Source organism: Leucoraja erinacea, chromosome 8 (assembly GCF_028641065.1).
Source record: "Leucoraja erinacea ecotype New England chromosome 8, Leri_hhj_1, whole genome shotgun sequence".
NCBI classification, from domain to species: Eukaryota; Metazoa; Chordata; class Chondrichthyes; order Rajiformes; family Rajidae; genus Leucoraja; species Leucoraja erinaceus.
Window position 1 is genome coordinate 17,725,985 of NC_073384.1, and position 27,721 is coordinate 17,753,705.

The window sequence follows — 27,721 nt, forward strand, 5'->3', positions numbered from 1 at the left end:
CGAAAATCCGGTACAACTGCCATGTGTCCTGTGAGTTTCAACATTGTGCTGTGCTGTGAGGTTTAACATTGTTGACATGCATTATTTTACTTTTGAAGTACCGATCTAGACGCTGTAAGATCTTTGCTAGTTATCTGGTGGTCCCACGACAGGCTTTCGGTTTCCCGTAAGTAAACCCAACCACCGGAAAGACAGCTCTATTTTCAATTTGCTCCACCCTATCAGTGAAAAAAACGTCACTGATGTTGTGTATCGTTGCCAATTGTTTTCTTGATAAGCGTCTGCAACTGAATATATAAATAGCGGGACTTGCTGAACGCACAAAACGAATTGTCGTTGAGTCCCCCGAGTACAGTATCCAAGGACCATTTGGTAAGTACAAAATATTGGTGAGGTATGGTTCATCATATCATATCTAACTCTTGATCACATTAAATAAATGTTATAAGGAGGTGCGATGCAGAAGTCAAGGACAAGAAGCGGAAATGAACGGCAAAGTGGCGCAGCGGTAGAGTTGCTGCCTCACAGCATCAGAGCCCGGGTTCAATCCTGATTATGGATGATGTCTGTACAGTGTTTGTACGATCTCCGCATGGAATTTCTCCGGGATCTCCAGTTTCTTCCAACATTGACGTACAGGTTTGTAGGTTATTTAGCTTGATAAAAATTGTAAATTGGCCCTGGTATGTGTGGAATATTAAATTTATTAGTGTATGGGAATCGCTGGTCGGCGCGGACTCGGTTTGGCCGAAGGACCTGCTTTTACGCTGTATCTATAAACTAAGCTATTATAATATATGGCGCCCACATCTGCAGAAAATGATTTCATCTTGAGAAATATATAACTCCGTGTTGATGAACTGGAGCTTTAGAGAAAGCAATGAGATAAAATATGCAATGAAATATGTTGCCAGTAACATCTGCGAGAAATTAATAACTATCTGCAAACGGTTAACTAGCGCAGAATCTTATTGACTAATGGAGCGCCTATAAGGGTCTCGACCCGGAACATCACCCATTCCGTCTCTCCAGAGTTGGAGCCTGTCCCACTGAGTTACTCCAGCATTTTGTGTCTATCTTTTGGAAACACCATGTTGGAAGAAGCCGTGTAATGAGGTGCAAGTATGAAAACAAAAAGGGAAGTGGTATGGGAAGCACAAATAGAAAAATCTGATACAACAGAAAGTTTTTGCATTTGAAATAACTGTCTTCCTGTGCAGAGGGATGATGGCTCAGGTCAGGCTTTCTTTTTCCCCGTAACATAAAACGGAAACTGACTCTTGATTCTCAAGAAGGCAGCTCGGTCTTCTATTGACTCTGCCCTATCTGTAGATCACAATGTTATTGATAGAAAGTGATGATTAAGTTGACCATAATCTCCCTGATAAATAAATAAATATATACAGTGAAAGCACAAAAGGAATTGCCTTGGAGCCCTCTGAGTACAGTATCCAATGAGTATTTGGTAAGTACAAAATATTGGTGAGATACGATTGATCATATTTAATTCTTGATGACATGAAATAAATATTATAAGACTGGGCGGGTGGGGTGTTGATGTTGAAGTCAAGGACACCACGAGGCAAGGAGTGACATGGTGGTGCAGCAGTAGGGTTGCTGCCTTACAGTGCCAGAGACACGGGTTTAATCCTGATTTTGGGTGATGAATTTGTACGTTTACCCCATGGATTTTCTTCCAGAATCTACGTTTTCCTCCCACATTTGAAAGACGCTCAGGTTTGCAGTTAAATTGGCTGAATACAAATTGTGAATTGTCCCTGGTGTGTGTAGGATAGTGTTACTGTATGAGGATCGCTGGTCAGCGTGGACTCGGTGGGCCATTAGGTGTGTTTCCACACTGCATCTCTAAACTAAACTAAACAATTGGGATCTATGGTGACCACATCTGTAGTAAAAGATTGCATCTTGAGAATATATAACTCAGCGTTGACTCAGTTGGTGGAAGAGTCCAGGACCAGAAGTCATGGCTTCAGAATTAAAGGGTGCTCTTTTTAAAAGGAGGTGAGGAGGAACTTCTTTCGTCAGAGGGTAGTTAATCTGTGGAACATTGCCACAGAGGGCTGTGGAGGTCAAGTCTGAAGATATTTTTAAGACATTGGTTAGAACAGGTGTCGAGGGTTATGGGGAGAAGGCAGGAAAATGGGATTAGAGATGAGCCGAGATTGCAGAGATCAGCCATGATTGAATGGCGGAGTAGACTTGATGGGTCGAATGGCCTAATTCTACTATAACTTATAAACTAGAGTTTTAGATTTGGGCAATAACATATATAAATAGCAGTGCCGAGCACTGCTAATATGGTTGATAATGAAGAAAGATATCAAAGACCAGATAATAAAAGTTCTTCAATCCAAAAGGAAAACAAGGCAAGAGAAAAGGTGATAAATGAGAGGATATCCAGTGTGGAGGAGATGCTGGACTTGGGAATGTAGGTCTACTTCAAGTTCAAATTTATTGTCACATGCACCAATTAAGGTACAGTGATATTTGAGTTACCATATAGCCATACTAAGTGAAAAGCAACAATACACGCAGCCACAAAAAATAAAATATAACATAATCATCGCCACAGCGGAATCCACATTCCTCTCTGTGATGGAAGATAATAAAGTTAAATCATCTTCCTCCTTTGTTCACATGTGGTCGGGGCCGTTGAACCTTCCGCAGTCACCGCTGCCGACGGTCCAATGTCCGAAGCCCTTGTGTCGGGATGATGGAAACTCCGCTGTTGGAAAACTCTGCGGCATGGAGCTCCAGTCGGCCTCGTCTAACAGGAGACTTCATGGCGTTAAAGTCCACAGGCCCCGCAGTTGGAGCTCTTACATTGGCGATCCTCGGTAAACGATCGCACGCTCCGTGATGATAAGTCCGCACCGCGTCCACGGCTTGAAGTGCTGGGCCAGTCTTAAGGAAAGACCTACCACTCCACGATGTTAGTCAGCAGGGGAGATGGAGATGCGATACGGAGAAAAATCGCATCTCCGTCGAGGTAAGTGACTGAAAAAAGTTTCCATCAAGGTCATCATGACTAACATCATGTCCAAACTTCTATATTCAATACCCTGATCAATGAAGGCTAATGTATCAAAGGTCTTCTTTACTACCTTATCTACATGTGATGCCACTTTCAGGGCACAATGTGTCAGCATTCCTATATCCCTCTTGCCTACAACGGTTTCCAGAGCTCTACTACTCGCCATGAAGGTTCTACCTTGGTTTGACTTCCTGAAATGCAACACCTTGCATGTATCTGCATTAAACTCCATTAGCCATTTCTCAGCCCACTTGCCTAGTTGATCAAGATTCTGATTCCTAGCAAGGCAGCTTTAGTATCTGTTTACTTATGGAATTATCCATATATTCCAACAGTGAAGATCATAAATAGTACCATAGTCTCCTAAATTAATGAATAACCAGCATTGTGGCCTGTTGACTAACCAGAGTGGCCTATTGGAGGTATCATTTTGGGAGAGGCTCTATGTTGATTTGCAAGGCTGTGCTGAATGCAAGATCTGAGGCTTTGACTCATCAGGTTTTGGGGTGGAGACTGAGCAGAAGGTGACAGCAGGATAAGATGAGGCCTGTTTACTTTTAATATGTGACACTTCCTTGGTCTTAGTGCAATAGATGAGGCAGTTGGGGCATTTGTATGCTCCTCTTCCAAGATGTGGGAAGTCAAGCAGAAGGTGAGTGTGGCAATGGATGGAACAAAGGGAAATCCATAATGGGGTGAAATAATGGACACTAATTGTTTATTTGCATAATGTGTTGCTAATGTGAAGTCTGGTAATGAAGTCTGGTATAAAGGGGCTGTCCCACTTTTGTGTCATTTGCGTGTCACGCAGATGGCGCGCGAAGATTTTTTACATCCCAAAATCCTGGGGTGCCGCGCGCCACCATGCATCACTGCCTACGTCACCACGCACCGTGCGCGCGTAATGCGCACCATGCACGCATCACGTGTGTCGTGATACGCAAATGATGACGCATAAATTACGCGCAAATGACGCCCAAGTGGGGCAGGTCCTTAAGGCACTAACCAGGCCAGATTAAATATTAATAAAAGAAGACCAAGTGAAGAGGAATGGGAAGCTCTTGTGTCCCATCGTTCTGCTCTCCCTCCCCCTCTCCCAGTCACAAGGACAGAATTCCCCTGCTCTTCATCTTTCACCCCACAAACCTCTGCATCCAACACATTATCCTCCGACATTTTCTTCACCTCCTTTGTGATCCCATTAATCACTTCTTCTCATCTCCACCACTTTCCGCCTTCTGCAGGGACTGCGTCTTCCGCAACTCTTTGGTTCACTCATCTATTCCCACCCAAACCACCACCTCCCCAGGTACTTTGCCCTGCAACTGTAGGAGATGCAACACCTTTCCTTATACCCCTTCCATCGATTCCATGCAGGGACCTCGACAGTCCTTTCAGATTAGACAGAGGTTCACGTGCACCTCCTCTAACCTCATCTACTGCATCCAGTGTTCCCGATGTGGGCTCCTGTACATCGGGGCTACCAAATGTAGAATCGGCGATCGTTTCGCTGAATACTTCATTTGGTCTGCTGAAGTTTACAGGATCTCCCGGTTTCTAACTATTTAAACTCCACTTCCCATTCTCATACTGACCTCTCTGACCTGGGCCTCCTCCATTGCCAGAATGGGACTGCATCCATTGCTCGAAGGGCCGAATGGCCTACTCCTGCACCTATTTTCTATGTTTCTATGCATGCAAATTAGAGGAACAGCACCTCGTATATTACTTGGGTAGTTTACAACCCAGCAGAACACTGAAATCTCTAATTTTAAGTAATATCTACTAACGCCCCCCTCCCCTCCACCTTCCCCTAACCTAGTCATTTAACCAGTTTCACAGTTTGCCACTATGTAGGAGATGCTTGAAATATTACCTTCCCTAGCTGAAAATGCGCACCACCCTGCTGAAGTCATTTGTTGCCAGCCCTGATTTGTCCTGGCCATTTCCCGCCTCCTGTTCTCCCTCTCCACACTCGACTCGTTACTTTTAGTTTGTGGAAGGGTTCCGACCCGAAACGTCACCTATTCTTTTTCTCAAGAGATGCAGCCTAACCCGTTGAGATGCTTCAGCACTTTGTGTCTATCTTTAGCTCAAGTAGAAAGTTTCATGCAAACAACAAAGAAATGAAAGTTCACAAAATTAAAGTGCATTTTAATTCACGTAAGTAAAACTAAATGTAATTCATCCTAATTCCTAGATAGGTAGCTCCAGTTTCTATTTACACTGCCGTATTTGCAGATGCATTGATATAAAGTGAGTTTCAAATTCAGACCCTCAGTCTGAAGAAGGGTTTCAGCCCGAAACGTTGCCTATTTCGTTCGCTCCATAGAAGCTGCTGCACCCGCTGAGTTTCTCCAGCATTTTTGTCTACCTTCAAATTGACTATATTCTCCTTTATAATGATAAATCTACAACTGATTAATTGAATGCCGAGGAGACACGTGTTAGGGCCTCATTTATGATGGGAGAGGGGAACCCCCGTTCCCTATAAAATGAGAACATCTCGGATGTCCTGGTATGGAAAACGTCATCTTGGGCCCAGGTGTGGCTTAGACGGGAGAAGGGGATAGAGTCTTTGCAGGAAGCATGGTGGCAAGAAGTGTAGTCGAGATAGTTGTGGGAGTTAGTGGGTTTCTAATAGACATCAGTCGATAATCTTCTAGTGTCATAATGTAGATGGTGAGCTCAAGAAAGGGGAGGGATGTGTCAGAGATGGTCCAAGTCAATTTGAGTGCAGGATGGAAATTTGTGGTGAAGTTAATGAAGTACATGAGTTCTGCATGGGGGCAGGAGGTAGCACCGATGCAGTCATCAATGTAATGAAGATAGAGTTCGGGGATAGGACCAGTGTACACCTGGAACCCGTGCTTCACCTCTCTCTCCATCCACTCCCCCACCCAATTCACACTCGCTTCTCATTCTCACCAAGCAAACAACTAACAATGGCCCGTTTCCTTAATCACATATATTTTTTGCCTATCTTTCATTTGTTCTATATCTCTCTACTTCATAATCTATGTCTCTGTTTCAATAGACGATAGACAGTAGGTGCAGGAGTAGGCCCTTCGGCCATTCAATGTGATCATGACTGATCATCCCCAATCAGTACCCCATTCCTGCCTTCTACCCATATCTCCTGACTCCGCTTTCTTTAAGAGCCCTGTCTAGCTTTCTCTTGAAACTATCCAGAGAACAGTCCTCCACCGCCCTTTGAAGCATAGAATTCCATAGGCTCACAACTTTCCCATGACTTTCAGTCTGAAGAAGGTTCTCGACCCGAAATGTTACCCATTCCTTCTCCCCAGAGATGCTGCCTGTCCCGCTGAGTTGCTCTAGCATTTTGTGTTGATCTTTGGTTTAAACCAGCATCTGCATTTCCTTCCGACATATTGTGACTTTAAGGCACTGGTTATCAGTATATTGGTCTGTGGAGGAAACGTTTGTGACTTTGTCCTTGTTATTACTTTTGACCTTCAGAATTCCCTTGAGTAATTTACCCTTCACTGGTGTCAGTTTCACTGGCTTGTAGTTCCCTGAATTGTCCTCACAAATCTTCTAAAATAAAGGCAGAGCATAATGCACTTTTAAGTCTTCCGGTAGCACAACCGTGGCAAACAAAGATACAAAGGTCACAGCCTGAACCCAAGGAATTTCATCACTGTCTTTTCCATTAATTTGGTGGGCAAATTAATGGAAAAGATACTTAGAGATAATATATATAAGCATCTAGATAAACAGGGTCTGATTAGGAACAGTCAACATGGATTTGTGCCTGGAAGGTCATGTTTGACTAATCTTCTTGAATTTTTTGAAGAGGTTACTAGGGAAATTGACGAGGGTAAAACAGTGGATGTTGTCTATATGGACTTTAGTAAGGCCTTTGACAAGGTTCCTCATGGAAGGTTGGTTAAGAAGGTTCAACTGTTGGGTATAAATGCAGGAATAGCAAGATGGATTCAACAGTGGCTGAATGGGAGAAGCCAGAGGGTAATGGTGGATGGCTGTTTATCGGGTTGGAGGCAGGTGACTAGTGGGGTGCCTCAGGGATCTGTGTTGGGTCCTTTGTTGTTTGTCATGTACATCAATGATCTGGATGAAGGTGTGGTAAATTGGATTAGTAAGTATGCAGATGATACCAAGATAGGGGGTGTTGTGGATAATTAAGAGGATTTCCAAAGTCTACAGAGTGATTTAGGCCATTTGGAAAAATGGTCTGAAAGATGGCAGATGGAGTTTGATGCTGATAAATGTGAGGTGCTACACCTTGGCAGGACAAATCAAAATAGGACGTACATGGTAAATGGTAGGGAATTGAAGAATACAGTTGAACAGAGGGATCTGGGTATAACTGTGCATAGTTCCTTGAAGGTGGAATCTCATATAGATAGGGTGGTAAAGAAAGTTTTTGGTATGCTAGCCTTTATAAAATCAGAGCATTGAGTATAGAAGCTGGGATGTAATGTTAAAATTGTACAAGGCATTGGTGAGACCAAATCTGGAGTATGGTGTACAATTTTGGTCGCCCAATTATAGGAAGGATGTCAACAAAATAGAGAGAGTACAGAGGAGATTTACTAGAATGTTGCCTGGGTTTCAACAACTAAGTTACAGAGATAGGTTGAATAAGTTAGGTCTTTATTCTCTGGAGCGCAGAAGGTTAAGGGGGGACTTGATAGAGGTCTTTAAAATGATGAGAGGGATAGACAGAGTTGATGTGGACAAGCTTTCCCTTTGAGAATAGGGAAGATTCAAACAAGAGGACATGACTTCGGAATTAAGGGACAGAAGTTTAGGGGTAATATGAGGGGGAACTTCTTTACTCGGAGAGTGGTAGCGGTGTGGAATGAGCTTCCAGTGGAAGTGGTGGAGGCAGGTTCATTGGTATCATTTAAAAATAAATTGGATAGGCATATGGATGAGAAGGGAATGGAGGGTTATGGTATGAGTGCAGGCAGGTGGGACTAAGGGGAAAAAAAGTTGTTCGGCACGGACTTGTAGGGCCGAGATGGCCTGTTTCTGTGCTGTAATTGTTATATGGTTATATGGCTTCTCACAATGTCCTATGATACACCTCGTCAAGTCCTACAACTAATTATCTAGTTGTTAACGAGAGGCTGCGTGTTAAGGTGCAAGTGCTGTGCTCAGGGCAAGCAATGAAGCTTTGGCTCACAAGGCTTCACAGAGGAGGTGGACCAGAGGGTGACAGCAGGATAAGCATAGAAACAATAGAAACATAGAAACATATAAATTAGGTGCAGGAGTAGGCCATTCGGCCCTTCGGGCCTGCACCGCCATTCAATATGATCATGGCTGATCATCCAACTCAGTATCCCGTACCTGCCTTCTCTCCATCCCCTTAGCCACAAGGGCCACATCTAACTCCCTCTTAAATATAGCCAATGAACTGGCCTCAACTACCCTCTGCGGCAGAGTTCCAGAGATTCAACACTCTATGTGTGAAAAAAGTTTTTCTCATCTCGGTTTTAAAGGATTTCCCCCTTATCCTTAAGCTGTGACCCCCTTGTCCTGGACTTCCCCAACATCGGGAACAATCTTCCTGCATCTAGCCTGTCCAACCCCTTAAGAATTTTGTAAGTTTCTATAAGATCCCCTCTCAATCTCCTAAATTCTACAGAGTATAAACCAAGTCTATCCAGTCTTTCTTCATAAGATAGTCCTGACATCCCAGGAATCAGTCTGGTGAACCTTCTCTGCACTCCCTCTATGGCAATAATGTCCTCCCTCAGATTTGGAGACCAAAACTGTACGCAATACTCCAGGTGTGGTCTCACCAAGACCCTGTACAACTGCAGTAGAACCTCCCTGCTCCTATACTCAAATCCTTTTGCTATGAAAGCTAACATATCATTCGCTTTCTTTACTGCCTGCTGCACCTGCATGCCTACTTTCAATGACTGATGTACCATGACACCCAGGTCTCGCTGCTTCTCCCCTTTTCCTTATTGGCCACCATTTAGGTAATACAGGTGCACAACCTTTTATCCGAAAGCCTTGGGACCAGACACTTTTCGTAATTCAGAATTTGTCGGTCTTGGGAATGGAAATTTTTTAGCGTAGACTTTAATGGCTGGCTCAGTGGTAGAGTGTTCGGCTCATATCCGCAAGGTCGCGAGTTTGCGCCTTGATCCAGGCAGTTACTCGGTCGCGAGTTTGAGTCTTCAATGTCGTTTTTTCTTGCAGAATAAATGTTTGTATGAAATGCAGTGTAGGAGAGGTGTACTGACTGTGTGGGCAGAACTTTGGAAGTGATTGCCCACCAGTCTAAAAAGCCGCTGTGTCTCCCTGTCCCTGGGATAGCAGGGGGCGATCAAACAGCACAATACCCCCCTCCCCCTCCAACTCCAGAGGAATCCGCTCCCCGATGGGCCGCTACGGCGACAAGTGGCAGTTTGCCCACAGCCCGAGCTGCGCCACCCCAAGAACACCTTGCACACCATCAGCTTCTGCCCCTACGTGTTCCTCTGGAGTTGGAGCGGGGCTGGGCTGGAGTTGCTGCTGGCTGTGGGTCTCTGGGATCTCCGTGCTTGCAGTGGGCCTGGGGGTTGCTGTCCCGTTGGTCCTGACGTCTCCGGCCACCCCCCTGGACTGGAGCTGAGACTGGGAACTGTACCGCCCTTGCCCCCTCCCTCTACGACTGCAAACAACCCCACTCTCCTGCAAGGGCAGTACAGTTCCCGGAGGATAGCAGGTGGCCGGAGACGTCAGGACCAACAGGAACCCGCTCCCCGATGGGCCCCTACGAAGCCCCAAGCTGCACCCCGTCATCCGCAACCCAGGTTCCTCTGTAGTTGGAGTGGGGCTGGGCTGCTGCAGGCTGTGGGTCTCTGGGTTCTCCGTGCTTGCGGTGGGCCTGGTGGTCGACGTCCAATTGGTCCTGACGTCTCCGGTGACTGCACTGACCTGCTGGCAGCCATCGCCGACTTGAAGACAGTGCAAAGCCCCCGCGCCGGTGCAATGAGCGGGGAGCTGGAGAGGGGAGGGAAGGGGTCACACACAGGGCCGGGGAGCAGAGGGGTGTAGGTGGGGTGAAACTGAAGGGAGCGACAATCTGCTGCTGCCTACACTGTGTATCGTGTCTACCGTGGGAACTTTTTAACTTAGCGGGCAGACAGTAGCATATTGTCAATTATTAACGCTCCCGCGCAATATACCCTCACCTTCTCTTTTATGGATGGGGATTTAGTTCCCCTTTCTTCCAGGACCGACCGGAGGTTCCGCTGTCACCTCTGCGGGCCGCCCTCGGTGAACGTCCTGTCTCCCTGTCCCTGGAATAGTAGGGGGCGATCAAACAGCACAATACCCCCCTCCCCCTCCAACTCCAGAGGAATCCGCTCCCCGATGGGCCGCTATGGCGACAAGTGGCAATTCGCCCACAGCCCGAGCTGCGCCACCCCAAGAACAAGACGTTATTCTTGCACACCATCAGCTTCTGCCCATACGGGGAGCGTGTTCTTCTGGAGTTGGAACGGGGCTGGGCTGGAGTTGCTGATCTGGGATCTCCGTGCTTGCAGTGGGCCTGGGGGTCGGTGTTCCGTTGGTCCTGACGTCTCCGGTGACTGGCACTGTGCTGCTAGCATCGCGACGTGAAGACAGTGCAAAGCCCCCGCGCCGGTGCAATGAGCGGGGAGCTGGAGAGGGGAGGGAAGGAGTCACACACATGGCCGGGAAGCAGAGGGGTGTAGGTGGGGTGAAACTGAAGGGAGCGACAATCTACTGCTGCCTGCACGCTGTTAAAAAGTTCCCACGCAAGACTCACTATACACTGTCTTCGAGGACCGACCGGAGGTTCCGCTGTCACCTCTGCGGGCCGCCCTCGGTGAACGTTTTCAAGGACCTTTCTTCAAGGACCGAAAAAATGTCGCTATTCGGAGGTTTTCGTTATTTGGATCGTCGGATAAAAGGTTGTGCACCTGTAGTCTGCTTTCCCGTTTTTGCCACCAAAATGGATAACCTCACATTTATCCACATTATACTGCATCTGCCAAACATTTGCCCACTCACCCAGCCTATCCAAGTCACCTTGCAGTCTCCTAGCATCCTCCTCACAGCTAACACTGCCCCCCAGCTTAGTGTCATCCGCAAACTTGGAGATATTGCCTTCAATTCCCTCATCCAGATCATTTATATATATTGTAAATAGCTGGGGTGCCAGCACTGAGCCTTGCGGTACCCCACTAGTCACTGCCCGCCATTGTGAAAAGGACCCGTTTACTCCTACTCTTTGCTTCCTGTTTGCCAGCCAGTTCTCTATCCACATCAATACTGAACCCCCAATGCCGTGTGCTTTAAGTTTGTATACTAATCTCTTATGTGGGACCTTGTCGAAAGCCTTCTGGAAATCCAGATACACCACATCCACTGGTTCTCCCCTATCCACGCTACACATTACATCCTCGAAAAATTCTATAAGATTCGTCAGACATGATTTACCTTTCGTAAATCCATGCTGACTTTGTCCAATGATTTCACCACTTTCCAAATGTGCTGCTATCCCATCTTTAATAACTGACTCTAGCAGTTTCCCCACTACCGATGTTAGACTAACTGGTCCGTAATATTTTCTCTCTCCCTCCCTTCTTAAAAAGTGGGGTTACGTTTGTTATCCGCCAATCCTCAGGAACTACTCCAGAATCTAAAGAGTTTTGAAAGATTATTACTAATGCATCCACTATTTCTGGAGCTACTTCCTTAAGTACTCTGGGATGCAGCCTCTCTGGCCCTGGGGATTTATCGGCCTTTAATCCATTCAATTTACCCAACACCACTTCCCGACTAACCTGGATTTCACTTAATTCCTCCAACTCCTTTGACCCGTGGTCCCCTGCTATTTCCGGCAGATTATTTATGTCTTCGTTCGTGAAGACGGAACCAAAGTAGTTATTCAATTGGTCCGCCAGATCCTTGTTCCCCATGATCAACTCACCTGTTTCTGACTGCAAGGGACCTACATTTGTTTTAACTAATCTCTTTCTTTTCACATATCTATAAAAACTTTTGCAGTCAGTTTTTATGTTCCCTGCCAGTTTTCTTTCATAATCTATTTTTCCTTTCCTAATTAAGCCCTTTGTCCTTCTCTGCTGGTCTCTGAATTTCTCCCAGTCCTCTGGTATGCTGCTTTCTCTGGCTAATTTGCTAATTCTGGCTAATTTGTACGCGTCATCCTTCGCTTTGATACTATCCCTGTCGCATAAGGGACATTCAGTTTTCCTTTTTTCTTTTTTTTTGTGTGACTCTTCCTTGGTCTTTATGCTGTGGAGATGACAGTTAGGGCGACTGTAAGCCCTTCTTGCAGGAAGTGGGTTTGTCCTTGCAACCCTTCTAAAATAAAGATACAGCATTATGCACATTCCATTCTTTCCAGCACCACAACTGTGGGGGAGAAAGATACATCGGTCTCCACGGGAACCGCAGCAATTTCTTCCCTCACTTCTCACAACATCCAAAGGTACACATGGTCAGGCCCTGGGAATAAGTTCATTTTTATGTGCCTGAAAACCTGCAATATTTATATGACTAAATTTGTAGCTAAAAGAATTGGCAGGATGGAGAAAGCTATAAAAATAAACTATCTAGGCTGTGATTGTTTCATTTGAAAGAATGAAGACGGAGCCAAAGCAATAAAAAGTCATAGAGCATGGGAACAAGCCCTTCAGCCATTTGTTCATGGTAACCACGATGCCCCACGCAAACTAGATCCATTTGCCCCATATCCCATAAACCTTTACCAATGCCGTATACAACTATAACATGATGTCCCAACTTCTGGGATGTAATGTTAAAATTGTACAAGGCATTGGTGAGGCCAATTTTGGAGTATGGTGTACAATTTTGGAGTATGGTGTACAATTTTAATCGCCTAATTATAGGAAGGATGTCAACAAAATAGAGAGAGTACAGATTTACTAGAATGTTGCCTGGGTTTCGGCAACTAAGTTACAGAGAAAGGTTGAACAAGTTAGGGCTTTATTCTTTGGAGCGCAGAAGGTCGAGATGGCCTGTTTCCGTGCTGTAATTGTTATATGGTTATTATATGTTATATGGTTATATGGTTCTATATTCGATACCTAACTGAAAAAGAAAAGCTTTCTTCACCACCCTATCTATCAGTAATGCCACTTTCAGGGAAACATGTACCTACATTCCCATATCCCTGTGCTATACAATACACTCCAGGGACTTACCAGTCACCCTGAAGTTCCTGGCCTCGTTTGACTTCCCAAAGTGTAACACCTCGCACTTATCTGCATTAAACCGCATTAGCTATACCTCAGCCCACTTGCCCTGCTGATCAAGTTCCTGCAATTTTTGATAAACATCTTCACGATACTACTTTACCACCCATTGTACAATACCACCTACTTTAATGTCATCTGTATATTTAATAATTATGCCTTGTACATTCTCATGCACACTGATGATATAAACAACAAAAATCAATGGGTCCTTTGCCTCCAGTCTGAAAAACATTCTACCATCATCCTCTATTTCTTTCCATGAAGCCAATTCCATGTCCTGTTAACTTGCTCTCATTGGATCCCATGCAATCTAACCATCCAGAGCAGTTTACCTTGTGGGACATCATAAAAGGACTTGCTGAAGTTCATATAAACAACATCCATGGCCTTGCCCTTGTCGAACTTCTTGGTTACTTCTTCAAAAATCTCAAGCAAATTTGTAAGACACTTTCTGCCATGTACAAAACTATGCTACATATCTCTAAACTTGACTTGACTTGACTTGACTTAATCAGCCCATAGCTACACAAATGCCAATATATTTTTGCTCAGAATTCTCTCAAGTAACTATCACCACATATGTTAGGCTATAATTCCCAGGCTTTTTCTTGCAGACCTTCTCAAACATAGGGACAACATTAGTTATCCTCCAGTCACCTCACCATGCCCTTGTCTAATGATAATTTACATGTCCCAGACAGGACTCCTGCAATTTAGTTTTCAGTTTCCTGTAGTGTCCTTGGATATTTCTGATCAGGCCCAGGAATTTTATCCACCTTTATATGCCTTATGAAATCCTGCACCACCTCAACCATATTGTGGACTGCCCTCAAGACACTCCCAAGTTCCCTCATCTCACCTCAGCAGAGAAAAAATACCCAGCGAGGATCTTGCCCCTCTCCCGTGACTCCACACATAATGACCACTTCATTTTTGAGCGGCCCTATTTTGTCTCTGGTTATCCTCTTTCCCTTAATGGGCATAGAAACTTTTTGAATTCTTCTTAATCTTGTCTGCCAGAGCTATCTCCTGCCTCCTTTTTATCCTCCCGATTTCTCTCTTAAGTATGCTCTTCAGTCCCCTAAATGCCACCAGGCAAAAACTTGATCTCATCTGCCTATATCTAGCCGACACCTCCTTTATCCTTCTCAATAACCAGCCTCCTTACTCCCTCCTGCCTTGCTCTTCACTCAATCAGGAACATGCGTGCCTTGATCTCTCCCCATCACACTTTTAAAAGCATCCCATTTTCCAGACGTCCCTTTGCCCACAAACAAGCTACTTAAAACTGTCCAATACCATCAAAGTTGGCCTTGCACCAATTCAGAACTTTAACTTGTGGGCTGGATCTTGAGTTAACATACCCGGATGACATCTTGAAGAACCATGACCTGTCAGACTATACACTGAGCCGGGAAGTCTAAAGTCTATTTATGGGCAGGATAGAGACAAGGAACAGCAGGCAACCTTCTGGCTAAAATTTCCTTGATTTAATGATTTAGCTAGCAATGTAACAGGCACTAATATTTCCAAATTAAATACAATTGGATTTGCAAAATTGTAGAATTTTACATTCTGACAAGTCTCTCTGTGTATTACATTCCCACTCACTCCACCTCACTTCCACAAATTTGCTCTTGGCATCATCCCTCCCACTTCATCTCATAACTCGTCGAGTTTCAGGTCCCATCGGAAACACCTGTTTGCGACTCTTGTCAATGTTTCCATCAGACTTCAGCACATTATCATCTAGATTGCCAGCACCCTCCCAAGTACAGAACTCTTATATCTACCAAATACCAGAACTCTGATGCTCCTCACAATACCTCCAGTGACACTAACTAGATGCCACAAATCCCTGGTCAACCTTGCATTCTTCACACTGTCAGGTCCTTAATTTCCAGACACACGTTAAGGTTTTTCAGGGGTACATAACATGGGTGTGTGGATGGAACTAAGGTTCGGATTAACCCTCCATCACATTTGATTTAAACCATCGTCAAAATGGTAACAATGCAGCAAGATACTGGAAATAAGTTAAATATTTAAAAGATTCCCAAAAATAACAGTGAGCTGTTTCCCCCATCTGTCATTTTCCTCTGCACACAGTCCATCCTCCAGAATGAGCTGTTCGGATCCCAGTCACCAAGAAGACACTTCCACAGGATATTGGGATGATGTGAGATACTGCTGTCTGTGAATTACTCTATCATTTTGGGGGGAGCGATGTCACATGGTTTAGAGATACTGTGTGGAAACCCACCGGAACTGCGCCAACCTGCGATCCCTGTATATTAACATTCTCCTACACACTAGCGACCATTTTCACATTTACCGAGCCAATTTACCTACAAATCTGGACGTCTTTGGCGTGTGGGAGGAAACCGAAGACCTCGAAGAAAACCCACGCAGGTCATGGTGAAAAAGTACAAACTCGATACAGACAGCACCCATAGTCAGGATCGAACCTTGGTCTCTGGCTCTGCAAACACTGTAAGGCTGTAACTCTACCGCTGTGCCACCATGCCACCCTAGAGGTTTACCTCTTTAATATTATGTCATCAAACATCCTTTGTGTTTACTGCAACTATTTCCCTTGCAGGAGAGGAGTTCAGCCACCATGGCCAGTGAAGAATGTAAAACTGTTGCTGCCATAAAGATGGCCGTGAGGAGCGTCACCAAAGCATCTGACGTCAGGGAAGACAATGCTTTGTTCTTGCAGCCATACAGTAACTGGGAACAGTTCCTAATGCCTGGCCCACTCTCTGTAGCCATTTTAGGTGAAATAATATTCCTTTCCGCAGGAGAAGATTTTGCAATTGACAAGGGTATGCCCGAGGAAGGATTTAAGTTCATGAAATATCCCAAATCATTCCGTGCCTCTTTAGTGCAAGTGAGCAATGAGGGCTGGGAGGCTTTTCAGATAGCTCACAAGAACATGGACCAAATCCGACTTCTCTCTGTGATGGTCCCGACTGACATGAAGGATGTTGTGAAGTTCCTCATGCAGAAGAATCCAAAGTTCACTGAAGATTTCCTCCCGATCCCCCTGAACAGCATCAAATCTACTGCAGATAAATGCTTGAAGCTTTCCACGGTTGTGGAGGACAAATTTAATGCAGTCATCTGTCTGATCAATGAACTACTGGAGGCCTGTACAAGTTCCAAAGGAGTGTATGAGGAACAATTACGTGAAATAAAAAATGAAAAGGAACGTGCTGAAATGCAGGAGAAAGCATCTAAAGAAAGAAAAGCCATGATAGAAGAACATCATAAAAAACTGGAAGCCCAAATGAAGGAAGCAAAGGAAGATTACAAAGCCAGCATGGATTCCATACCTGTTGGCTGGGATGCTATGAAAATGTCTATGGCAGAAACACTTGTGAATGCTGTCAGTGCATTCATCAGTGGAAGCATGTTCAAGGCTGTTTTTCTCTGGGGAAAGCAGTAAAAAATGTCATAATTCCAGTTCAAGGAATTATCATAATAACACCTATCCGAATTCTGCTGAAGGAGTTGAGAATGATATCATTTATAAAGCAGAGACTCTACAAAATGTTATACAAAATATTCAGCCTTTCCTGAAGGAGGATAACAAAATTAACTTGAGTAAGTTGAACAGTGCGGATGGAGCTAAAATGTTAAGCTATTGTAAACAAAGCTTGGACGATTTGCAGCAGAAAGCAACAGATGGAGTGGACTGCAAAGAGAAGCACACAGCATTGAAGATCTGTGAAGCAGGAATTGGAATATGTGAGGATCTGGTAACAATGGGAAAGTCTAAACAAGTTGACAAAAACAAAATGGCTGATCTAGCTGTGAAGATCAAACAAGTGATGCAGGATTCAATTACATTCACCTCTCGTAGCAAGGGAAAGACAGGATCCATGGGGTTTACTGCCAGTCCACCACACATTGCCACATCTCAGCCAGCAGAGGGACCCAGTGGTGTACAGATAGCCAGTCTCAATGCCAGGATCAAAGTGGAACAGTCTGCAGCTCAGCTACGAGCCTCACAGGAGATGTACGAGAAAAGCTTTGAGAATATAATGGAGAATAACAAAGAACTCCAACAGGTCCTGGAGACTCTGAAGCGTTGTAATGTTCAGGAAATAGACTTTAATACAACTGTGAGATGCTCCTGAAGGGATTGGATGCATTAGGCCGTGTGAAGGAACAATGGGGGAAGATGGTGCTCTTCTTCACCATGATGTCAAACCTGATCGAAAGCTCACTGAACCCATCACTTCTCAAATTCACGGAGTACAGTGAAAAGATTTCTGGCTATTCACCGGACCAGCTGACACAGGATCTACTGTACACACAGATCTCTCAGGCCACCAACATTGCGAGCCTTGTCCACATGATTGCTGAAACCTACGTACAGATCTCCACCCACCACCTGATGGACCGAGTCAACAGCCTGGGGAAATTACTGGGACTCGACCCAAATCGGGACAGATTTAAGTTTGATCGGGAACATGAGAAGTTTGGATCGGACTGCGATGAAGCATCAAATGCCATAGAGGTTCTTGTTCAGAAGAACAAGGACCAGTATAAAAACCGTGTGCAGGCGAGAATAGATACGCTGAATAACAGTGTGCAGGCCTTGCTATCCCCAGCCACTCCAGAAGAAATTCAAGAAATTCAAGATTCCGTGCAAGGAGGCATCCAAGAGGGATTTGTGGAAATAGCAGAGGAAGTTATTAATGATTTTTACTAATCTGCTCCCCCACAGACCTTACTTATTATTCCAATTCCCAAATATCAATGCAGTTTATCGATTCTATCTTCATTATATTTTAATAAAAAGGGTGTTGCTCTTTTTTTATGAAGGTGGCAGCAGGTTACATGAATAACAGCACCTTCCAATATATTGAAAGCATATAGTCATTTTCCAAGAGCTGGGCAGTCAAGAACGAGAGTATGTATGTTGAAGGGGAGAAGGGAAAGATTTGATTGGGGCGACCTGAGGGGCAATTTTTTTACGCAGTCTTGTTGATATATGGACTGCCCTATAGAGGCAGGCATAGTAACATTTATAAAATATTTCTACAGGTACATGGATAGAAAAGCTTTAGACAGATATAGACCAAACATGGCCAATTGGAACTAGCTTAGATGGGCAACTTGGTTAACATGGATGAATCTAACTCTAAAAATCAAAACATTTTCACATAAATTTATTAAAGTGGCAGAACGTAGTGAGCAAAATGGGATCTGAAACTATGGAAGCCGAGGCACTGTTTCTAAAAGATGAGGTGACACTGAACCTTTCTAAGGTTAAGTCACAACTGAAATATTCACCTGTGTTGTTGTGAAGGTTTTGAAGATTCTGGAGAGAGTTAAGGAACGATCATGGCAGGATTAGTTAAATAGAATGAATCTGTTATCATTAGCAGATCCAGTCGATACTGATATTAATTGATGGGCAAATGGCACGTGATTTGTGAGTAAATGACTTTTGTCCAGTGAATGGTTATAATCCGGAACTTGCAGTTTCTAAAGATGATGGAAATATAATTGATTGTAGCATTCCAAGGAGATTTGGGAAGGCAGGTAGGCTAAATAAATTGAGGCTCCATGTAAATAAATTGTAGGGCTCTGTGTAAACTGGAAGGATGAGGTTGAACAGATTTCTTGACAGACAGCTAACATGAACTCGATTGTCCAGTTGGCTTCCTCCTTTGCTTCTACCAATTCTGTGATTCAGTAAAATATCTTGCACCTGATTCATTATTTGATTATTAGAATAAAATTGTTTTAAATTGCTTTAATTGAGACGTATGCCCAGGATCACATTTGCCTGAGATTAAGCTGTTTGTAATTTGCTAAAGATATACAAGAATATGTTCAATATTTCACATTAACTTTTCAATAAATTGTTTATGCTTGATGTTTGACCAAATCCTTGAATTTTCTCACATTCATTGATATTTCCTTTAAGATCACCAATGTGTTTTAATGACATTATTTCTAATATCTGAGCCATATTAATCTGAGGATAACTGAGAATAAAAATTATGTCATTTTGAAGATTTTGAAGTCTCCAGTGGAACTGTACTTTTAAGCTGTTACTGTTGTGTATTTGTTGCTTTAAATAACATTCGGACACGGGAGTTAACTTACAAACTTCTTTATTCTTCAGTCTCGCTTGCGCGTCCATACCATTGTGCAAGACATCAAATATGTTAATTCTATCTCATACATCACACTCCCCCCCCCCCCTTTAACTTCGAGGCAGGTAACACCATTTCTATTACATACACAGCACTCCTCCCCTTTTAACTAAATTTCACCTTCACGGTATATGCTCTTTACCTAAAATATAATTGAGTAATACACTGTTGCAAAATTGTATTATTACAGTCATCTTACAATACATTCTCATAACTGTAATAATCATATCTAAACTTAGCACTTATCATTTTTTTAATTCCACCCATCTTCCTTAAACCAAATACATTACCCCTTGCTTTATGTGTTATCATTTTCCGTTCCCTTATGTGTACATTGCGCACTCTTTCTAATCTAAGAAAATAATTTAAAAATGGCCCTTCCAGCCCATGTCATCCTTGCCAATTGTGACTCTTAAATGTTAAACCCATTTGCCCACATTAGGCCTGTATCCTTCTAGTCATTGCCTCCCTCCACCCCCCTGCCCTTGTCTCTCTTTTCTTCCCTATAAATGTCTACTTTTTTTCCCCCTCCTCCATTGAGCCCCAGCTGACTTTGCCGCAATCTCTCCGCTCTCCTCGCCCTCCACCACCATTCGTTCCCCTAGCGACACAACTCGCACCTCGTCAATTCTCCAGCTTCAAAATGTGCATCTCTATAATACTTCTGTGTGTTCATCTCTGGTCTTTGTGCATATAAACAGTTTCAGTTTCTACCGTGAAGGTTTTGCCAAAAATGAAATCTTTGAATTTGGAGCAGGCAAAAACCACGGCAAGCAGCTCTATCTCTATCTGGGCATAGTGCTGTTCTGTATCTGTTAGTGTTCTTGAAGCGTAGGATAACGGCAGAACATCGCCGTTGAAAGAGGTCTGCAGACATGCAGCACCTAGTCCATACTGGGATGCGTCGCAGGTGATTGTAACTGGCAGGTTGAGGTTGAAGTAAGACAGAGTGGGTGCACTAGCGAGCTGTAGTTTTGAAGTCTCAAAAGCTCGCTGGTGGTTCGGGTACCAGGACCAGGTGTTGTCCTTGTGGGTTAGTTGACGCAGGGGGGCTGATAGTTCGCTGAGATTGGGGATAAACGTTCCCAGATAGTTGACCATGCCTAGAAATCATTGCAGGCTGGTGACGTCAGTTGGTACCAGCAGCTCGTTGATTGCTGCAGTCTTCAGAGGATCTGGTTTCAGCCCATTGCTAGTGAACACGTGACCTACGTAAGTGACTTCGGGAACCCTGAACTTGCACTTCAGTGGGTTCAGCTTTAAATTGATGTCTCTGGCACAGTCCAGAACTTTACGTAGGTTTGCCTCGTGCTCTGTGGCATCGCAGGGGAATTCTGCAAACAGTTGTTCCATTGCACGCTGGAAGACTTCGCTGGCAGAGTTGATGCCAAAGGGCATTCTTAGGAATCGGTAACGTCTGAACGGGGTGGCTAATGTTGTTAATGCCGATGAGGCACGGTCTAACGGGATTTGCCCGAATGAGTTTTTGGCATCCATGACTGAGAAAACCGTTGCGTTACCGATTTGTGCTGCGAAGTCTTTGATGGTCCTCATAGGATAGTGTTGGCGTTTCATTGCTGTATTCAAATATTTAGGGTTGATACAGATGCGTAACTCCTTGTGGTAACAATCATGGTGGAAACCCAATCAGAGGGCTCTCTGACTTTGGCGAGGGCTCCAATGGAGACCATACATTTAAGCTGATTGTGTATTTGCTCACGCATGCCATGCGGGACGCAGTGAGGGGCACGTACAATTGGGGTGACTGCATGGTCGACAATGATCTTGTATATTGTAGGTAGTTTACCGAGTTGGTTGTCAAACAAATCTTTGTAGTTGGATAGCATCTGTTTGGGTGGTCCCTCTGTCAAACAGAGTTTGTGAACAGCATGCCCAAAATAGGCCAAACCCAGGTCATGGTACATATCGATGCCTAGCAGGGTTTCAGAACTTGGCTGGATGATGTAAAATAGCAAGTCCTTGGTCTGTTCATTGATGGTACATTTGAAATCGGTTTTGCCCAGTGGGTGAAGAAGAATTTCCCCTCCATAAGCATGTAAGGTGGAGGAGTCTTTTCTCATGTGCTCAGTGGTTCTTATCTTGTTGAACACTTTGAGTGACATGACGTTCACGCGGGCACCGGTATCGACCTTGGCGATCATCGGTTTGTTATTGACTATCATGGTCACAGCAGGATCAGTAACTTTGCCTCTCAAGGATTCTGTTAGACAGCAGGTCGGCCAGTTCTCTAAACTTTCTCAGCAACACCATGGAGTTGTCTATAGATTCTGCTGGCACCAATACCTGTCCATTCGCATCCAATTGAGTAGGTGCAAATTCAAATGAGTCAGCGTGGATCATAGCCTCCAGACCCGCTAAATTCAGCAGTAGCGAAGCCTTCAAATCATCGGGATCGTTGCGGTGAATGATGCGTTCATAATGAGAGTAATCCTTCTCAAACATCCTCCATCGCTCCGCAATATCGGAATCAAACACAAGCGGGCTAGGCTTTCGACAAGAACTAGCCATATTTCCAAATCACAAAAAAACATGCAAATAAAAATTGGTAAATGAAATAAATCGCGATAACCAGATGTGGGGCAGACCCGATCTGACATCATGTAAAGAGCTGAAACTCACACGGATTGAAACATAAGCATCTTTATTGTTCAGGTCATCAACTACACAGCAGATCATCACACGTTCACACTGCTACTCAGACTGGTAAGCAGTGGGCAGCAAAGATCTTATAGCTCTGCTATAAGATCTTTGGTGGGCAGGGTCTTCCACTATGAATGTTACCATTAGGTGGGGTTATAATTACTAAGCATTCCAATTGGCTAACATGCTATAGCCAATGCTACAACATCCAAATACAAACCTTTTATAAAGCTGCAATGTGACTTCCTGCCGCTTGTATTCGATGCCCTGACTGATGACGGTAAGCATTTCATTTGTCTTTCTCATTAAAGCCCTGTCTCGCGGTGCAAGCTGACCCACGAGGTACCCCGAGTGAAGTACTCATGGTTGTGTATGAGATCCCAAGTGTATGATCAAGAGTTTAACCGAGTTCCCACGGGTATGACAAGTTTGCCGTTTACTTGTCATTTCTGCGATGTACCAAGTTCGTCTCTTGAACCAACCCTGAATGAAGGTCCATTTTAATAAGCAACAGTGTTATGTTTTAATAAGCAACAGTGTTAAAAAGACATCTCCATCCTGCGGCTTTGGTTTAAAGATAAAATTCAGCGCGGCCGCATCTATTGATGTGACCTACAAAGGGAAAATGCTTACCGTCCAGTGCCAGAGCAGTTATACTTATGATTTGTTTGAAACACACAGATTTGATATATTTTAATTGAATTTACTGCCATGTCTACACATTGCAGGGAGACAGGTAATGAAATGTTTGAATATGGACGGATGTGCACATCAGATTGTTGGGAGATGGAGCTCAGGCTTCGCCTTCTGAGCTGCTTTGGTGCTCAGGCGTGAGTTGAGGTGGAGAGAGGTTGGGGGAGGTCAATGGGGGGGGATGCGTGGGCGTCATTAATTTGTCTGTTGACAAGTTTCACGGGTACCTGCCGTTAGCGCCACGAGTCTCTAAGTTGCGTCCACGAGTTCCGACGTTACAGCTACGTTACTCGTACGTTATAACCACGAGTTTTAACTCGGGGTACCTCGTGTGTCAACTCGCACTGTGAGACGGGGGTTTTGTATGCCACTTTCAGGTAGATTTTGACTTGAACCCCAAGATCCTTCTGTGCATCAAATGTGTTAAGGGTCCTGCCATTAACCGTATAGTTTCATCTTAACATTTAACCTGGGGGGGGGGGGGGGGGGGGTCTCTTGTCTCTTGTTCTTCTGCTCCTTACTGCTTCTCAACATCTGTTTACATTGTTCCTTAGCCATCCTGCAACGGGGCCGATCCGACTTCAATTCAATTTTAGTGGCCCCCAAACCAAGATCAAGCAGAGGCCCCCAAATCAAGATCCCTTTAAAGCAGGCAGACATGACACCGATGCTAAATGGCCCCCTTTGCCCCCCTCCGATAGGGCCTGGTGACGTTGGCTTGCAGAATGGAAGGGATAACCTTATGGCTTTGCAATTTTGGTCCTTCGCTTGCTCAGAGCAAATTTCAGAACTTTGTGCATTGAAGTCTTGATGGTTTCTGAGCTGTTGTCAGGAATGTGAAGTTGGAGAATGCCCTTGAATAACTTTATCAGCAGCTGGTCTGCAAGTGGCATTGAATTCCTTTACCACTGTGTTGTGAGTTGGCCGTATTATTTTCAAAGCATATTTGGTCCGGGATGGGAAGTGTGTGGGATGGAGAGAGGGACGGCAGTTAGGAGGGAGAGCAGCACTGTGGGAAGAAGGGATGGAGGGACAGTGAGAAGGCAGTGCCATGCTGTGGTAAAGAGGGATGGATGGGCAGTGAGGAGGATTATATGCACGTAAGTGGGATTGAATTCCTTTACCACAGTGTTGATAATTGGCCGTATTACTTTCAAAGAATATTGTACAACTTTACATTTCACAGTTCAATACCCCTGTCGAGCCCTTCGAGATCGGTCCGCGATGAGAAGTCTCTGGGAGGGAGAGAAGGAGGGGGCTCTGATAGTAAACTATCTGTGTTTTAAAAGGCTGTTTTGGCTTATTTATGAAACTTTAATCATCAATAACTTTTGAAATATAACATGAAATCTTGATTACGGCGTGGACGGTAAAAATGTGAGTTACAATGTGGGAAAGCGCTACTGCGTAGGGTTTTGACAAAAATTACAAAATAACACATACACGGCCACACACATACATACACACATACCTACAAGATGAGACTTTTAATAGTATACTAGACTAAGTAGGACTCGTTGGGCCCCAGCTACACGTGAGAGGGCTGGCCCCCCAACGCAATATTCCACCTCTCCACCAATTCCAATATTACTGGCCAGTGAGGGGAGGGAGCGTAGTGGGGGGGGGGAGGGGGGGGGCTTTCTGGAGTGCTAGTATGGGTGTTGTGGGCTGAAGGGACTGGTTTCAAGACCACATAAAACCACATAAAGGGCACTCACAGTTCAGGAGACAGTGTTGTGTAGATTCCCAGCTCGGACTGATTTGTGGCCTCACGCACACCATCTTGCAGCGTCTGAGCCACATCCAGACTTCTAGATTTTATAGTCCCTCTCCCAAGAAGGGGCGTGGCCTTCATCATGGTGATTGACAGGAGCGAGAATCTCAACATTTTTAAACACTAATAACTCTTTTATTTTTCATCTATGGGAAAAATCCTCTGGGCCTGATCATCGTAGGAGGACTGAGTAAAATGGCCAAAAAATCACAGCCATATGTGGTAGCCTTTTTTGTTTCTAAATTCAAACAAAAACACAGGAAGTGGTCAAGAGACTTTTAATTATATAGATATTAAGTGGAATCAAGTCAAAAACGGAATTAGTGCAATGGCGAGGTATTTTAAAAGAAATAGAATAAAAGCAAGGTTAATCTTTTTAAAATGTTATTATATTCAAAGAATCAGTTAAAACCGTGAGGTGTAACGGAATTACTGCAATCAAGTCAAAAACCGGGAGGTCTTTTAAAAGAAACCTAATAAGCGCAAGGTTAGCTTTTGTGGACTCTTCACTTCCCCGAGCCGAGCGAGCGGGGCCGAGAAAGTGAATCTTTAAGCAAGGTAAAACATTTTTTTTTTTTAAATCGCAAGGTGTTTTAAAATAAATCCTATCTTTAAAGATGGCAAAAATGAATCTGCTGGAAAAAGGCTGTCTGTGAGAAGTGTTTTTGGATTTTTTTTTTAAACTTTAATCATTAATAACGTGACATAGCGGATGAAATGTTAAGTGAACCTGATATGGGCATGGTCGGGTATATACACATACACACATACTCAAAACAAACAATTATTGTGCAATAGTAATAATAATAGTTTATTGTAGTTAACATAGAAACATAGAAAATAGGTGCAGAAGTAGGCCATTCGGCCCTTCGAGCCTGCACATTCAATATGATCATGGCTGATCATCTAACTCGGTATCCCATACCTGCCTTCTCTCAATACCCCCTGATCCCTTTAGCCACAAGGGCCACATCTAACTCTCTCTTAAATATAGCCAATGAACTGGCCTCAACTACCTTCTGCAGGAGAGAATTCCAGAGATTCACCACTCTCTGTGTGAAAAAAGTTTTCCTCATCTCAGTCCTAAAGGATTTCCCCCTTATCCTTAAACTGTGACCCCTTATTATGGACTTCCCCAACATCGGGAACAATCTTCCTGCATCTAGCCTGTCCAGCCCCTTAAGAATTATGTAAGTTTCTATAAGATCCCCCCCCCCCCCCCTCAATCTTCTAAGTTCTAGCGAGTACAAACCGAGTCTATCCAGTCTTTCTTCATATGATGGTCCTGACATCCCAGGAATCAGTCTGGTGAACCTTCTCTGTACTCCCTCTATGGCAAGAATGTATTTCCTCAGATTAGGAGACCAAAACTGTACGCAATACTACAGGTGTGGTCTCACCAAGACCCTGTACAACTGCAGTAGAATCTCCCTGCTCCTATACTCAAATCCTTTTGCTATGAATGCTAACATACCATTCGCCTTCTTCACTGCCTGCTGCATCTGCATGCCTACTTTTAATGACTGGTGTACCATGACACCCAGGTCTCGTTGCATCTCCCCCTTTCCTAATCAGCCACCATTCAGATAATAATCTACTTTAATGTTTTTGCCACCAAAGTGGATATCCTCACATTTATCCACATTATACTGCATCTGCCATGCATTTGCCCACTCACCCAGCCTATCCAAGTCACCTTGCAACCTCCTAGCATCCTCCTCACAGCTAACACTGCCCCCCAGCTTCGTGTCTTACGCAAACTTGGAGATGTTGCATTCAATTCCCACGTCCAAATCATTAATATATATCGTAAATAGCTGGGGTCCCAGAACTGAACCTTGCGGTACCCCACTAGTCACTGCTTATGTTCAGAGCTTATGTGAGTTTGTAGTGTTTACTAGCCTCATGGCTGTAAGGAAGAAGCTGTCCCTGTTTCTATGCAAGATCTCTAAACTAAACTATGTTAATCTACACAGGACATGGGAAAGGTATTAAATTAGTACTTTGCATCAAGATTCACTAAGAGAAGGACATGCGAGCTGGGAGAGGGATCTTGTGGGCTGAGGCAGTATGAGATCAAGAAGGGTATGGGGCTGGGTGTTTTGAAGAGCATTAAGGTGGACATGTCTTCAGATTATGATTGGATCTATCGCAGGTTATTAAAAGAAGCAAAACAGGAGAATACTGAGGCCCAGATGCAGATCTTTGCATCCTCACTGTAAACAGTCCAGGCCCTGGAGGATTGGAGAGCAGCGAATATAGTTTGTTCAAAAGAGGAAATAGAGATAATTCTGGACCCTGGAGCACCCAACTTTGTTAATAACCCTCCTCTTTATTTCTAAAAGGACCATGGCGGTTGCACAGTATTTTATGAAGGCAGAAGCTGCCAACAAGATTGGAAAGCATCTCTCAAAACAGGTCAAAGCTGTGGAGTCGCTGGCCAGCAAACTGACCAGAATCGGGAACAGAGCCCCGAATAAAGCAGATGTTGATGTGATCCAGTGGCTGGTCCAGAAAGCACACTGTGAAGCAAAGGAGGCCTATGGCATGGCTGTTGGCTATCTGAGAGAGGTTCAATCAGTCTGTGAGAACCTAATGGAAGAGAAAGGCAGAATACAAGAAGAGATGAAACGGAAGAAACAGGAACTGAGCGCTTTACAAGGACAGCTTCCAACCATGAGAGAGGAGAAGACCAAGCAAAAACGTTACATGCGTAGCTTAAGAGAGCCACTGAGAGTGGCAGAGAGAGCATTGGAGAGACAAAGGGAACATGAGAGGTCTATGGAAATTGCAAGGAATGTAAGCATTGGGATAATGTTTATTCCCATTATTGGCACCATAGCAGGTGAGTTATTGTGAAGTGAAGATCCAAATATAGATTGAATGTATTAGTTCATCCAGGTTTTGATTTATCAGAGGTCCGAGCGAGAGGGAAGTTCAGAACATCTAGCAGCAGTTCTCAAACTACGGGCATTGCAAAGGATCTTGACAGTAAATGAAAAGATGTTAAACACTGACTCGTTCCTTTCCAATAAAACTGTTGGACATATTTAGTGGGTCAGGCAGGATCTTTGGACAGAGAAGATGCGTTAACGTTATG

The 27,721-nt window shown here is 44.2% G+C and overlaps 1 protein-coding gene across 3 annotated transcripts in view; it reads left to right on the plus strand.

Annotated features, from left to right (window-relative positions):
- Window positions 1-274: 274 nt before the first annotated feature.
- The window catches only part of LOC129699383 (uncharacterized), a 39,750-nt gene continuing 12,303 nt past the window's right edge, over window positions 275-27,721 (plus strand). Inside the window, exons 1-3 of one of the 3 annotated variants that reach the window (XM_055639105.1) lie at window positions 277-372; window positions 25,021-25,179; window positions 26,967-27,466. In XM_055639105.1, coding sequence (XP_055495080.1) covers window positions 26,971-27,466 — 496 coding nt within the window. In that variant the 5' untranslated portion in view covers window positions 277-372; window positions 25,021-25,179; window positions 26,967-26,970. Of the gene's footprint in view, window positions 373-15,916; window positions 19,191-25,020; window positions 25,180-25,267; window positions 27,467-27,721 lie in introns of those variants that run through there. The other 2 variants (XM_055639107.1, XM_055639106.1) reach the window with 2 other exon arrangements.